This window comes from Tinamus guttatus, unplaced genomic scaffold (assembly GCF_059628265.1).
Source record: "Tinamus guttatus ecotype Peru unplaced genomic scaffold, ASM5962826v1 Tinamus_guttatus_pri_ptg000311l, whole genome shotgun sequence".
Taxonomy (NCBI): domain Eukaryota; kingdom Metazoa; phylum Chordata; class Aves; order Tinamiformes; family Tinamidae; genus Tinamus; species Tinamus guttatus.
The window spans coordinates 1973382-1988130 of record NW_028288845.1 but is presented as its reverse complement, the minus strand read 5'-3'; the positions used below and the strand labels follow the sequence as shown (position 1 = coordinate 1988130).

General features: G+C 48.3%; 1 protein-coding gene across 1 annotated transcript in view; it reads left to right on the top strand.

The window, feature by feature from the left end:
• Positions 1-295: 295 nt before the first annotated feature.
• The window catches only part of IRS1 (insulin receptor substrate 1), a 49231-nt gene continuing 34777 nt past the window's right edge, over positions 296-14749 (top strand). The window contains exon 1 of the mRNA XM_088528499.1: positions 296-4577. Within this exon, the coding sequence (XP_088384625.1) occupies positions 1041-4562 (3522 nt within the window). The 5' untranslated portion in view covers positions 296-1040 and the 3' untranslated portion in view covers positions 4563-4577. The remainder of the gene's footprint in view (positions 4578-14749) is intronic.

Here is a 14749-nt window from a genome sequence, read left to right as displayed (position 1 = left end):
CTGGCGCCGTCACGTGTTGTTCTCCTTGGAGCGAGCCCGAGCCGCGGCGGCGGGAGGGCGCTGGAGCGGCGAGCGCGGCCCCCGCCGCCCGTTTCGGCGCGGGGCTCCGGCGAAGTGCGCGAAGGAGCCGCCGCGGAGGGAGCCGCCGCGGCGCTGCCCGCCGCTCCGGCAGCCCGGGGCGCGGGAGGGGGCCCCGCCGCCGGCCGCTGAGGCGCTGCCGCCTGGAATGAGGAGGAGGAGGAAGAGAGAGGATGTTCGTGCTGCGCCCGGGCTGCTCCCCCGCCTGCCGCCGCTGCTCGCGCCCTGCGTGGAAATGGCACTTTCTGCGCCTAACGAGATGGGACTGAATGGGGTCGCCTGCCTCCTCCGCACGCACCGGCGGGAGAAGCCGCAGCAGCCTCGGCGCTGATATTTGGGAAGGGGCGTTTTGTTGGGGGGCTCGGCGGTCTTTTTTTTTTTTTTTCTTTTGGAGGGAGGGGGTTGAAATAAGCGTGTATTTTTGGGTGCAAACCCCGGACTTTGCAAAACAATCTCCGCCCCCCAGAGGATATTTAATCTGCAACAGAAATCGCTGCTCGCGGAGGCAAACTTGAGAAGGGAAGGGGTGCTGGGCAGCGGCGAGGGGCCCCTGCCCGCTCCCGCCGCCCGCGGAGGCTCCCGGCCCGCACGCGTGGAAGATGCGGTTCCCTTTCCCGGCGGTGGCTCCTGGGACGAGACTTTCGTCTGGACTGATTGGGACCGGACTTTTTAAGGACGCGCTTACCCATCTAAGGGCGATTTGGGCATAAACAGCAACACAAACTCTGATTTGGTGCTGGAAGCTGCCCCTGCCACTGAACAGCTGCTCTCACCCTGCTTCTGTCCCTCCCCCGTCCCGTTTTCGAAAGGGGATCCTGAGCTATTTTGCTTCTTTTTTTTTTTTTTTAATTGTTGTTGCATGAATTTTATTTTAGGCGGCTGCCTTTTCTGGCTCTCTTGGCTGTTTGGGGGTCTTGTGGACTGCTAGCTGCAGTAGCAGTAACACCGCCTCTCCCTCTACCATGGCGAGCCCCACGGATAATAACGAGGGCTTCTTCTCGGATGTCAGGAAGGTGGGTTACTTGCGCAAACCCAAGAGCATGCATAAACGCTTCTTCGTGCTGAGGGCAGCCAGCGAGTCGGGACCCGCCCGGCTGGAGTATTACGAGAATGAGAAGAAATGGAGACACAAGTCCGGGGCCCCCAAGCGCTCCATCCCATTAGAAAGCTGCTTCAACATCAACAAAAGAGCTGACTCCAAGAACAAGCACCTGGTGGCCCTCTACACCAAGGACGAGCACTTTGCCATTGCAGCTGACAGCGAGCCAGAGCAGGAGAGCTGGTACCAAGCGCTGCTGCAGCTGCACAACAGGGCCAAGGGCCACCACCACCTCCATCACCATCATCACCACCACCACAGTGACGTCACCTTTGGGGGCAGCAATGTGGGACTGGGGGAAGCAGGTGAGGACAACTATGGAGAGGTAGCCCCTGGCCCGGCTTTTAAGGAAGTTTGGCAAGTAATTCTGAAGCCTAAGGGTCTAGGCCAGACAAAGAACCTGATTGGCATCTACCGCCTGTGCCTGACTAACAAGACCATCAGCTTTGTGAAGCTGAATTCAGATGCGGCTGCTGTGGTACTGCAGCTGCTCAATATCCGCCGCTGTGGTCACTCTGAGAACTTCTTCTTCATTGAGGTGGGACGCTCAGCTGTGACTGGGCCCGGCGAGTTCTGGATGCAGGTGGACGACTCGGTGGTGGCACAGAACATGCATGAAACCATCCTGGAGGCCATGCGAGCCATGAGTGAGGAATTTCGGCCTCGGAGCAAGAGCCAGTCTTCTTCAAACTGTTCCAACCCCATCTCCGTGCCTCTTCGTAGCAGACACCATATCAACAACCCTCCACCCAGCCAAGTGGGGCTCAGTCGCCGGTCCAGGACTGAGAGTGTCACTGCCACCTCTCCTGCTGGTGGTGGTGGAGGAGGAACTGGTGGCAAGCCCAGCTCTTTCCGGGTAAGAGCATCAAGCGATGGGGAAGGCACTATGTCAAGACCTGCCTCTGTGGATGGCAGTCCAGTTAGTCCCAGTGCCAACCGGACCCATTCACATCGACACCGTGGCAACTCCAGGCTCCATCCTCCGCTCAACCACAGCCGGTCCATCCCAATGCCTTCCTCACGCTGCTCTCCTTCGGCCACCAGCCCAGTCAGCCTGTCATCCAGCAGCACTAGTGGCCATGGCTCCACCTCGGACTGCCTCTTTCCACGCAGGTCTAGTGCTTCGGTTTCTGGCTCCCCAAGCGACGGTGGATTTATTTCTTCTGATGAGTATGGCTCTAGCCCGTGTGACTTTCGCAGCTCTTTTCGTAGTGTGACCCCAGATTCATTGGGGCACACGCCACCAGCTCGGGGTGACGAAGAGCTCAACTACATCTGCATGGGAGGAAAGGCCACCTCATCCTGCTGCAGCCTGGCAGCCCCCAATGGCCACTTCATCCCACGCACCTGCCACCCACAGCAGCAGCCCCGCTATGCTGGTACCCCTTGCTGTCCTCGAGGCGGTGGTGAGGAGGCTGCTGACTTGGAGAAGGCATTCAGGAAACGGACTCACTCGGCAGGCACTTCGCCCACCATCTCCCACCAGAAGACACCCTCGCAGTCCTCAGTGGCCTCCATTGAGGAGTACACGGAGATGCTGCCTTCCTACCCTTGTGGCAGCCGCCTGTCCTCCTACCGGCACTCAGCCTTTGTGCCCACTCATTCCTACCCCGAGGAGTGTTTGGAAATGCACCACCTGGATAGTGGCCACCATCGGACCAACTCTGCTCCACACACGGATGACGGCTACATGCCAATGTCTCCAGGCGTCGCCCCCGTGCCCAGCGGTGGCGGACCCCCGAAGGGCGGTGACTATATGCCCATGAGCCCCAAGAGCGTGTCAGCCCCGCAGCAGATCATCAACCCCGGCAGGGGGGGCCGCCACCCGCCACCCATGGTGGACTCCAATGGCTACATGATGATGTCCCCCAGTGGCAGCTACTCACCTGATGGTGGCCCAGCAGGCTACGGCAAGATCTGGACTAATGGGGCCGGCCACCACCCAAAGCTTTCGGTGGAGAGCAATGAAGGGAAGCTCCCCTGTGGCGGCAGTGACTACATCAACATGTCCCCAGCCAGCGGCTCCACCACGAGCACCCCACCAGACTGTTACTTTGGGGGCGCTGGGCAGCCCGGCGCGGAGGAGGCTGCTGTTGCCACTGCTCCCCACCACAAGCTCATCTACTCCTACTTCTCCCTGCCGCGCTCCTTCAAGCACGTGCAGCGGCGAGGCGGCGGGGCAGCGGCAGGCGATGACGGCAGCCCCCAGCCCTGCGTTGCCCTTGGCTCCAGCCGCCTGCTCTACGCCACCGAGGACTCGTCCTCGTCCACCAGCAGCGACAGCCTGGGCGGCGGCGGCCACGAGGGCTGCGCGCAGCCACCGCGCAAGGTGGACACAGCCGTGCAGACCCGCAGCCGGCTGGCGCGGCCCACGCGCCTGTCCCTGGGCGGCCCCAAGGCCAGCACGTTGCCGCGGGCCCGCGAGCAGCCGCCGCTGCTCCTGCCCCCCGAGCCCAAGAGCCCCGGCGAGTACGTGAACATCGAGTTCGTGGCGGGCGACAAGCCGCCCTTCGCCGCCGCCCTGGGCCTGCCGGAGGGCGCCGAGGAGTACATGAACATGGAGCTGGGGCCGCCGCGGGCGCCCTGCGCTGCTGCCGCGCGGATGGCCCCCGCGGCGCGGCCCGGCCGAGGCGCGGCCCCCGGCGGCCGGGACTACGTGGCCATGCAGCTGGCGGGGGGCGCCGGGGGGCCGTGCCCGGACTGCGCGGGCAGCCCGCCGCCCTCCTCGCCGGCCCTGCTGCTCGGCTACGCCGAGGTGCGGGCGGGCCGCGCCGGCGCCGAGAAGCCGCCGGCGGCCGCGCCGCTGTCGCCGGAGGTGCCGCGGGCCGAGCTGGCCGCGGCGCCGCCGCGCTCCGCCTCGCTGCTCGGGGGCGCCGGCGCGAGCAGCGCCTTCACCCGCGTCAGCCTCAGCCCCGGCCGCAACCAGAGCGCCAAGGTGATCCGCGCCGACCCGCAGGGCGGCCGCCGCCGCCACAGCTCCGAGACCTTCTCGTCCACGCCGAGCGCGGCCCGCGGCGCGGCGGGAGGAGCGGGCGCGCCCTTCCCCGGCGGCGGCGGCGGCGCGGGGGGCGCCGAGGAGGTGAAGCGCCACAGCTCGGCCTCCTTCGAGAACGTGTGGCTGCGGCCCGGCGCCGAGCCCGCCGCCCGCCGCGACCCCGCGCCCGCCCTCGAGAACGGCCTCAACTACATCGACCTGGACCTCGTGAAGGATTTTAGCAGCGGCGGCCACCGCCGCCACCTGCACGCGCCCGCGGAGGGCGCCGCGCCGCCGGGGGGCAAAGCGCCGCCGGCGGCCCCCGCCAGCCAGCCCCGCGGCGGCAGCCGCTCCAGCGACGACCTGAGCGCCTACGCCAGCATCAGCTTCCAGCAGCGGCGCGACGTGTAGGAGCCGCGGGCGCAGGTGAGCAGGGAGGAGAGGGGCGCAGGCGGGATGCGAGCGGCCGGGCTCGGCGCTTCCACGCGGCTCCTGGCGGAAGGAGGTGCCCGGGCAGGGCTCCGGGGGTAGCTTTCGCCTCGCGAATTCCCTGCTCGTGGTCTCCATTTTTCACGTTGTAGCAAGGTGTGAAGGGCTCGCAGCGGATGAACCTTGGGAAAGTGCTGCACCTCCCTCACCCCTTGGCCGTGACCCACTAGCTTAATTCTGGAGTTCCTAGTGACCTTAATATTTGCCGTCTGTCGTAGCAGCAAGACTCTGGCCCAGTGCAGCATCCTTGAACTGAAGGTGCTTGGAAGGTGCGAGCTGGTGTTGGTGCCGCCTCCGTACGGTGGTGTGTGGAGATTGTTTACAAAATGCACTTGAATGTTCTTGTTGAGACAGATACAGTTTTGTGGTTACTGTGTTACCTCATCTGTTTAATGCTTGGAATTATGTGTACTCTTAAAAGCGCATGTAAAAATATGAGTGAATTAGCTTGTAGCATAGAGCTGGAAATTGGAAACTCCCATCTTAATCCTGGTTTCGTGACTCCTGTGGCCAAGGGTAAGGCAGCTAACCATTCCAGCTCTGGTTTTCCCATGTGTAAAAGGCTTCTAATATCATCTACCTTACACGGCTGTCGTGGGTATTAATCTACTCTTGCTCAGAAAGTACTTTTAATTTGAAATAGGCTTTAAAGTCTTCAAAATATTAAAACTCCTATTTATACTGATACTAAATATGGTTGTTCTTTGCTCCCAACTGCATTGCCAATTCCATAAGAAATGGTATACACCATGGCTTTTTAAGAAATTAAGATTTTTATGGAAAAATAAGAAAAACCTCTGCCAGACGGTTGCTTTCAGATTACAGACATAAGATGAGTAGGAACATTGTTTTCAACAATGTAATGTTTCTGCTACGTAGAAATTTAATGCAGCACATACTAAATATATTGTATTTCCAAACTTGTGAAGTGCAGTGTGCACACGTACAAGTCTTTTTATAAAAGACTGAAGAAGGTTTTGCCATAGACAAGTATTTCCCTGCTCTGACCCCACCTCCAGACCTCCCCAGAGCTCTCAGGCCTTCCTGCCTTGAGTATTTTTAACCTTTTTCAAGTTACACATTTCAGCAAAGATTGAAGGTACTGGTTCAAATAATCACCTTAATTTACAAATTTAACAACAAAAATCCTTTTGCATCCCCAGCACAAGTACTAGTAGGTAGCTACCTTGTGAGTTTTGTTGTGACACTCTTGATTTTTAGGAGCTTTTTACGTACTTGAACAGCAGCAATTGTAATAGTGTAAGTAGTTACTATAATGCATGTATACAGCGCTGAACTTGAGGATGAATCTCAGACTGCTTTATTTCACTGGGAGTCTAACAAGGTTATGCTTTGTGTTGCTTGTTCACTTGGGGTATGAGCACTGAGGGAGTCTCGCTAGGAACCCTGGAATCATATGTTCTGTTTTCCATTTTTATGACCTGGACAAAAGCGAGACAATCTTTCCATATTCACTACTTAGCGCATGCTGCTCTCGCATGTTAGAGAAGTGCAATTTAGGTGCTAGTCTATTAGATTAATTCCAAAGTTCAAGGTGAGGTTCAGGATCAGCCTGGGTAGAGCTGCTCTGTTTCAAATGGTGCCTAGTAGGAAATGACTGTTTTTGTGAGCTTCTGACGGGAGTGTGCAGCCTGCCACAGTATTTGTGAGCAGGCTTAAGCCACCACACCCCGGCTCTGTTCTGGGATGTCAAGAGGCTGTCTAGACTCTCTTGGTGATGCCTGCCATTACCCTATGAATTCATATCTGCCTGAGGCAGAATTATTATTCTGAACTTTTAGGGAGGAGATTTTCCCTGGAGGATTCAGCATGTTGTGTTATAACTCATTGGTGGGAGTATCACTTTCTTGGTCTCTGCTAAGATTTGGTGGCCAAGGGTGAAAGAGAAGGCACTGGGACCCCAATAAACATGTGCAAGAGTAAGATTGCAGGTCTGTAGCAGAGCAGTGTTGTGACCATTTGCTCGCAAGGTTTTTCGAAAAGCAGAGTTTACTTTTGCTGTAGACAACTTAAACTTGGCCATAGCTTTTATGTTATCCGTCATGGTGGTAGGAGCCCCCTGGGATTATGCTAGTGTGTGCAGGACGAGGACATAAATCCCCGCTAGAGCATGCTGGAAAGTATTATGCAGATGGCTTTCAGAGTAGTGTTGTGAAAGGTGGTGTCTAACAGGACAACTGCTATCTGAAGTTCGTTCTTCTTACTTCCCCAAATGAGGAGTGAGCTAGCAGGTATAACTTCTCCTAGAAGGCAGAGGAAGGGAGCCAATTTAAAATCATAGGGAGAGTTTGTAGCTGCGGTTGTTCCCTCACTGTTTCCATTTTAAGGCTGTGTTAATTGCTTGTAGTTTTCCCACACATGAACCATTTTCCACCTATTAACCCTAATCCAGCCATCGTGTCATCAGCTGAAAACTTTCTGCACAAGATTCAGCCCAACTAGCTCATCCATTGTTGAGAGTATTAACAAAAAAGTAAGCTTTTTCTGTCTCTTTTTCTCTCCATGTTAAACCATTTTATAGTGTTTTTTTTTTTTCCCTTTTCACTTTGGAGATGGAACTCAAGCCTGGCAGGGCAGTTGGCCCAGGGTAGGATATGCCTTATGCTATTCTTGAGAAAATCTGCCTAGAGGTGAGTGGTTTGTAGACCTGCGACTAGCCTGCGTGGCAAAGCAGTGAGCACCTAACGCTGGGCCGCTTGCCCGCCAGCCCCGCGCGCTGCGCCCCGCCGCGCTCCGCGTGGCTCTGCTGCCGCCCTGCCTGCGGGCTGGCGCGCTCCGCGCCGCTTCGGCTGCTCCCGCTGGCAGGGCAGGCGGTTGCAGCGGCAGCTGAAACCACGGAGGCGGCTTCTGTTGCTCTTCTGTAGGTGTCTGAGCAGTATGATGGAGAAAGGCAAAAGCAAGTTGGTATGTCTGTGGGTATAGCAGAGAGCAGAGAACATCTGGACACATGGGAGGGAGAGGTGAAGCTGCAGGTATCAAAATAAGGAACAGGGAAGGTGGTGTATTTTTTTTAAATACACTTCCTTTGCTCTTCGTTTCTTTGGAGACTGTAAATTTCTGCTTTTAACCTCAGAGAGGCAGAGGGGCCACACCTGCTTTGCTCCCCACAGCAGGAAAGCCTTCCTGCCCCCTAAAGGCCAAAACGATTCAGGTAACTCTTGTTTTGTCCATTCTGGATGGCATTTTTCTTCCAGATTGCAAGACAAAGACCTAAAAGGTTTCTCATTCAACTCTTAATGAGCAAAATAACTCTGCTGCTTTGCTGCAAACTAGCTCTTCTTCTTTCCCCGACTCCCTTGCCCTGTTCCCACCCCCAAACCCTCCAGAGCTGCTCAGGCATTACAGTCTTGAGTAGTTTTAACCTCTTTCAAGTTATATATTTCACCAAAGATTGAAGATACTGGTTGAAATAATCACCTAACTTCCAAGTTTAATAATAATTAAAAAAATCCTTTTGCATCCTTGGCATTCTTCTGCACTCTCAAATTCCATTTCTTTCCTTGCTGTGTGTGGCTTTTTACTAACAGCTGCCCCTGTCCTAGCAGTACAGCAGTTTCAATACTGACTTGCATGCTTTTTGTTTTTTGATGTTTTTCTTCCATCTGCTTCACAGGATTGGGTATTTTTTTGTGTCGAGCTGTAGCCTGCTGCTTGGCTTCTTTGATAGGTGCACTTGCAGGCTGTAGTTTGAAGACAACTTTGCTGTAGTGGCTAAAGCATGCTGGAAAACAGATAAGGAAGAACCTGAGGCAATAGCTAGAGAGCGGAGAGAGCAATGGGGTGTCATCGTTTTCTCTCCTGCTTAGGCTCTTCCACGTATGAGAAGATGTGAATGTGCTTCTTACCTGCCTTTGGGATTGTTATGAGAAAAGAAATTAGTAGGGGTTTTGAAGATCAACAGCTGATAGTTTGTGTGCTGCGTACATAGTTGGAAAATATTCCAAAAAGGAAACCATTAAAGGTTGGCTCTGGAGGAACAGGAAAGGCTGTAGTAGATGGTCGAGTGAATCCAGGTATGTGGTTTTGATCTCTGCAGCTTCAAAGCAAAAACATTATTCCCCTGCCTTATTTCCATTTTGTTGCTGAGTCTGAGAACTTCTGAAAGTGAGTGCTAATAACAGTGGATAGACTGTGCGTAGTGCGAGCAAGTAGTAACTTGGCTCACTCGCAATTTTAATAATACCCCTTTTGCCCAATCTTTTTTTTTTTTTTTTTTTTTTTTTTGTTGGAGGGAGTGAAAGGTATAGGAGTAGGTGAAACAAAATGGAGTTAAGTACAGTGGCAACTCTAAGCTTGTTATGCCTCGTGTTTGGCTCCAGTTAAAATGAAGGGAGGAAATTAGAAAGGCAAAAGCTCAACTGGAACTCGATCTGGCCATCTAGCTCTACAAATACGTTAATAAGAAGAGGAGGGCCAAGGAGAATCTCCATCCTTTATCGGATGCAATGCAGAACGTTGTCACCAAGGATGAAGATAAGGCTGAGGTACTTAATGCCTTCTTTGTCTCGGTCCTTAACACTCAGATCAGTTCTCCTCAAGGTATTTGGCCCCCAGAGGTGGAAGACACCTATGGAGAGCAGAATAAACCCCCCATAATCCAGGAGGAAACAGTCAGTGACCTGTTATTCCACTTGGGCACCCACAAGTCTGTGGGGCCAGATGGAGCCCCAAGCCGCTCTCCTTCATCTATCCTAGTCATCATGGGAGGTCCCAGATGATGGAGACTGGCCAATGTGATGCCCATCCACAAGAAGGGCTGGATGGAGGATCCAGAGAACTACACACCTGCCAGCTTGACCTCGGTATTGGGGAAAGTTATGGAGCAGATCATCTTGACAGCGACCACACAGCACTCCTCTCCAGAATAATGATGGATAGGACAAGAGGAAATGGCCTCGGGTTTCGCCAGAGGAGGTTCAGATCAGACAGAATTTCTACACGGAAAGAGCAGTCAAGCATTGCAACAGGCTGCCCAGGGAAGTGGAGTCACTGTCCGGGGCAGTGTTCAAGAAACATGTAGATGAGGCGTTTAGGGACATGCTTTAGCAGGTAGGGTGTTCAAGGGTTTATGGTTGGACTTGATGATCTGGAAGGTCTTTTCCAACCATAACGGTTATATGATTCTATGAAAGGATTTCAGAGACAAAAAACTACTATTTTCTTTTGCACCTTTCAGGAAAATGTCATAAACAGAGTTATTCTATTCATGTAATTCTTGTATAAATATACCTGGAGCTTTTTTTTTTTTTGATGGAGTGTTGTTTTATTTTTAGCTTGTGTGCTTTATTTTTTAAAATATTTTTCTATACCTGGCTTTGTTTCCTCACCTTAAAAACTTAAGGTAGAACAATCAAAGCTCAGAAATCACCAAAACAACAAATGTACAATTAAACTAAATTTCTGGAGGAAATGAAGGTTGTGTCCAGAATTGAAAGAATGGGAGTTTTTGTAGTTTAGGGTCAGCACCAATATAAAGGCCAGTAAGTTACAAAAGATTTTCATGCTCTGTGGCTGTTACTGTAGACAAAACAGTCTATTTCTAATGATAACACACACCATTTTTCCTTGTCTAAGGATTTGCCAGAACTGAGCCTCTCTCTGTATACTTGGATATTTGCAATTCTCCTGTTTAACAAAACCACAAGCTTATAATTTGTTTTTGGTTTTTGAATATATATATTCAAATATATATATATATGAAAATATATATTCATATAATACAACTTAGACTAGACTGGTTCCTTTAATCTAGTTACAGTATATGTTTAAATATAGTTTTATTTTTTTAAAACATTATTTGGATATTCTGCTGAACTTAACAGGATGGTGGGCATCACCAAGGTAAGCAGGATTTTGCCTCCAGCTCTTCTGTCCTGAGTTCATTCTCTCGTAACGTCTCTATCAAACCCCAGTAGTAAGCCGCAGGTAGGAATCTAAATTAGGTACGAGTTGAGTAAGCATGAGTGAATTTTTAAGTATAAAAAGTCTTGCTTTTATAAAATAGAAAGAGAAAGGAAAATTATATTCACACAGATTAACTGCATCACTTTGCTCTTTCTATTGTACCACTGAGACAATAATTACAAATCTGATTAAAAATGAAGTTCACTGGTTTCACTATTTGTCGTATAGATTAATGAATATAGATTACCATAAAACTATTTGATTTAAGGAAGATCTTGTAAAAGAAAAATTCAGCAATAACAGTAAACAAATGTGGTTTGTTACAGCAGATCTCTTCTTTTCCGTTTTGTAGAAAGATTTACAAGGAAAATACATTAATATTAACAAACAAAACTAAAGTCCCAATTTATCGGAATTCCAAAAGGTACATTTGGTCGTCTTTATATAATATGATTTGCTAGCGTACCTGTTCATCAAAACGAAAAGTATTAATTCTATTTTTATATCATCTGTGTTTTTGGTAAATAGTTTATAATCATCATGATCACAGTCAATTTTGAATTCACAGGATGAAGGTAGCAAAGGAGAGGCATGAGCAACTTCAGGAAGATTCTCAATTTTAACATCTTCACTATCAACTTACAGAAATGATAGAAATATAATAGAAGTCAAGGTGTGAACAGATAAAGGAGATTTAAATGAGCCTGGCACTCTTAACTAACTAAAAGATGCCTTGATATACATCTCTCTGATCATGCTTGACATATCTAGGTCAGGTTCCCTGAAGACTATTATTAGAGATTTAACCTTGGGTAATTGAAAATTGTATTTTCTTTAGAGTAGTTTTTGATCAGGTAGGTGGGACAGTAGAGTTTGTATTGAATATTGTTTGTAATATTTTGGGATTCTAGTTAAAAGATCGGATATCAGCTACCTGAACTGTAAGTTTAAATGCATCATTCTGCTTGCGGTTTTACAGAAGACTTACCTGTATGTGTTTTGTCAAGTGTTGTAAAATTCCTTTTTTTTTTTCTTTTTTTGGCTGAAGTTGTGCAGAAACAATCTATAACTTTTTCGAACAAGATACACATCCGAAAGAGTAGAATTATATTGTGGAAATAATACTTCAGTTTTTTCAACCAGGAGAATCGCTGAAGTGTGTGTCTGCATTTGTACAGTCTGATGATACAGAATGGAAAGATGTAGGCAGGAAGTAATTTGGAAACATCTACAACTTTGATTTCATTTACTGTGATATTTTTTTCTTTCCAGTCTTTATAGGCTGGGTGTTTAAAAGGCACAATGGCATCTAGACATTTGATAAGCTTTCTTTGAAATACGGAATTTCAAGGAAAACAAAACAAATTTTTTTTTCATTGCCTTGATTGTTGTCCCATTTCAGTGATCTGGCTTGCCATGTGGTGAACAAATAATTATTAAGACACAATATGGGGCAGAAACTCCTTAAATTAGCTTTGCTGCTTAATGAAATATATAACTAATCTCTAAAAGGAAGTTTTTCTTTAGTCGAATTGTTTCCTGAAGGAACGAAAACTGGAGAGAAGAGATTGTCAGTGATTGTATGGGTTCCTTCTGCCCTTACTTCCTTGAATTGTAGACCTTAAAGCAAACAAACAAAAACATAACAAAGGAAAACAAAAGAACAAAACCAACCAACCAACCAAAAAAAAAAAAAAAACCAGACCAAAAAAAAAAAGCCCTTCTCGCTCCTTACAAGACATTGGGCATCTGTTTGTTCATAGTACCTTTGATTTTAAACACTGGCCACCTCTGCGGTCAGAATAATTGCCTTCATTTTGAAAAGATTAGCATGTTAGAAAAGGATGTTTTAACCCCATGAAACGGGAAAGAAGCTAACTTGCATGTGGTGTACTAGGTCCTCATAGAGGAGTTGAAAACCCCATGTCATGGCTCTCCTGGAGGAGGTAGAGACACAGCAGAATGTCTTTTTCTGCGCCTCTGCATCATGACATAGAGGTGATCAGACTCCAGCTTGCTCAAGAGTTAAAAGGAGAGGTAGGACAGCTAAGCTTGCCTGGGGAATTTTAAATAAATCTTTACTTTTTTTTGGTGGTTTGTTGTGGTGGAAATTAAGCCACCTGTATGATGGCTACATTGAGGGAAAAAATGAGTAATGCTCACCTTGCAATGACAAAGTAAATTCAAACTGAGCTATTGTCATTTGTTGAAAATGCAAATTACTGTAACTGAAATTCTTATCAAGATCAAAATACATTTTGGTTAGGAACTGGTTTGTTAAAAGTGAAAAACTTGTTTCTTGTTACTTCTTCCCTGTTTCTCTTTCCGATTGCTTGGCTTGCGGAGCATACGCGTGGTATCTGCTCTCTTCTTGCTTGGCTGTGATCTGCTGTTGTCAGCAGTTGGGCCATTTGTAATTGCCTGCATTGCAGGACAAAGTTGATTTTTCTATTAATGGTAACTAAATTGCAGAAGAATAAATATTTCTTGTTCTTAAGAGAGGAAGATGCTTGAATGCTTAATAGTTCACCGCTCGTTACGTACCTAAAACGAAGTACACAGAAGGAAACACTAGCATTGCTAAAGCTAAGGTATATTGAAAAAAAAAAAAAACTTACAAACAAATGGAACTTTCTGCCCACTGTGCTTCAGAAGTCTCAAAAAACCATCTGGCTCGTGGCCCTGAGCTGGGGCCTGGGTTGGCAGGAGATTTGGAAGGAGATACCAGCTTGCTTCGGTGAAAAAGGTGCCCTCACCTCAGCTTTCTGATCCATCTCTATCAGTTTGAGCTGAAAACAGAGGTGGATGGAACTACATTGGTTTCCATCCCAAGAAGGAGCAGAACGCCGAGAGCTAATATGTCTGTTCATATTTGCTAACTGGGTGATGACTTGCGGTTTAGATATGTAAGTGATGAAATTTTAATCTTAAATGGATTATCGTAGCTGATGAATTTATATAAAAGACAGTTCTGAATGCCTGCAACAATTTTAGTGATTCTTAGAAATGAAACTCTCAAATACGTTAGATTTTCTATATGAAACTTCTTTATCTCACAAGCTCTGATACAAGGGAAAAGCCCTTCAGAAGGTGTGCAGGCACGTAGCTAGGGCATGTTTTTTCAGGCCTTTGAACTAGGTTAGGAATGTGTCTCAAGATGGAAGAGTGAATAGTTATTTAGTGCTTTTAGCTTCGGGGCTTGAAACTCGCTGGAGGAATGTTATTGTGTCTTCAAAGGCTGCTTCACACAAGCCTTTGTTGAGCGGGAACTTGGAGAGCCTTTGTGCTACCCTCACACAACAAGCAGCCAGCCACCCAATTTGATCTCACTGGGCGGTGGTGCTGAGATGTCTCTTCAGCAGGAAGGCGCTGGAAAACGGAATGCACACTCTTAGATAGGAAATACCCTTCAGAGCAAAGGAATTGCCTACACAGATTTACCAGCTTAATAAAACTCTCTAATTATAGCGATGTAATTCCCTATATGCACATTCCCTTTTTTATTCCCCACATCCTCTATGTGTAGCACTTTCCCAGGAAGGGAATAAATATTTACATTTCTCTTAAATTGAGTTTTGACCCTGAGGTGATGGTAGCACATGCCTGGAGAGAAAGGCAAGGTGAGGTTTGGGAAGCAGGGCAGCTCAGACAGAACTACTCTTGGTAATGTTTTCTCAGAAAGTAAGCTTATATTCAGAAGTAAATGTGCTTTAACATGTTGATATTATCTCAAATTAGAACCACTTGGTGAACGTTATCAACAAATGTTTAAAGGAGGGGAGGAAAAGAGGGAAGAAAAAAAAAAAGCCCTAGTGGCCAAGATCGTCCAAGTATCCAGAATCTTGGTTTGAGGTGCTAAACCTTGTTTAGAGAATAGCAGCTACTTCATGAGATAGGGAAGTTATTTTCTTTTTCGTATATGAATAGTCTAATTACACAAGTAATTTATTCTACATTGAACGTGATTTATTGGAATTGAAAAGGTAGAAAAACACATTCCTCGTGTTTCAGAAAAAGAGGATGAAAGTGAGCTCTACTTCGTGCTGAAGTAGCCAAGCCTAGATAATTTTATCTACTAAATAAAGATGAGGATTTTAAAAAGAATTGAAATTAAATGCAAAGTTTGCTTTGTTAAATGGCTTCCTTGTTTATTCAGGATATTTGGATGTTTTTACTTAACTGAA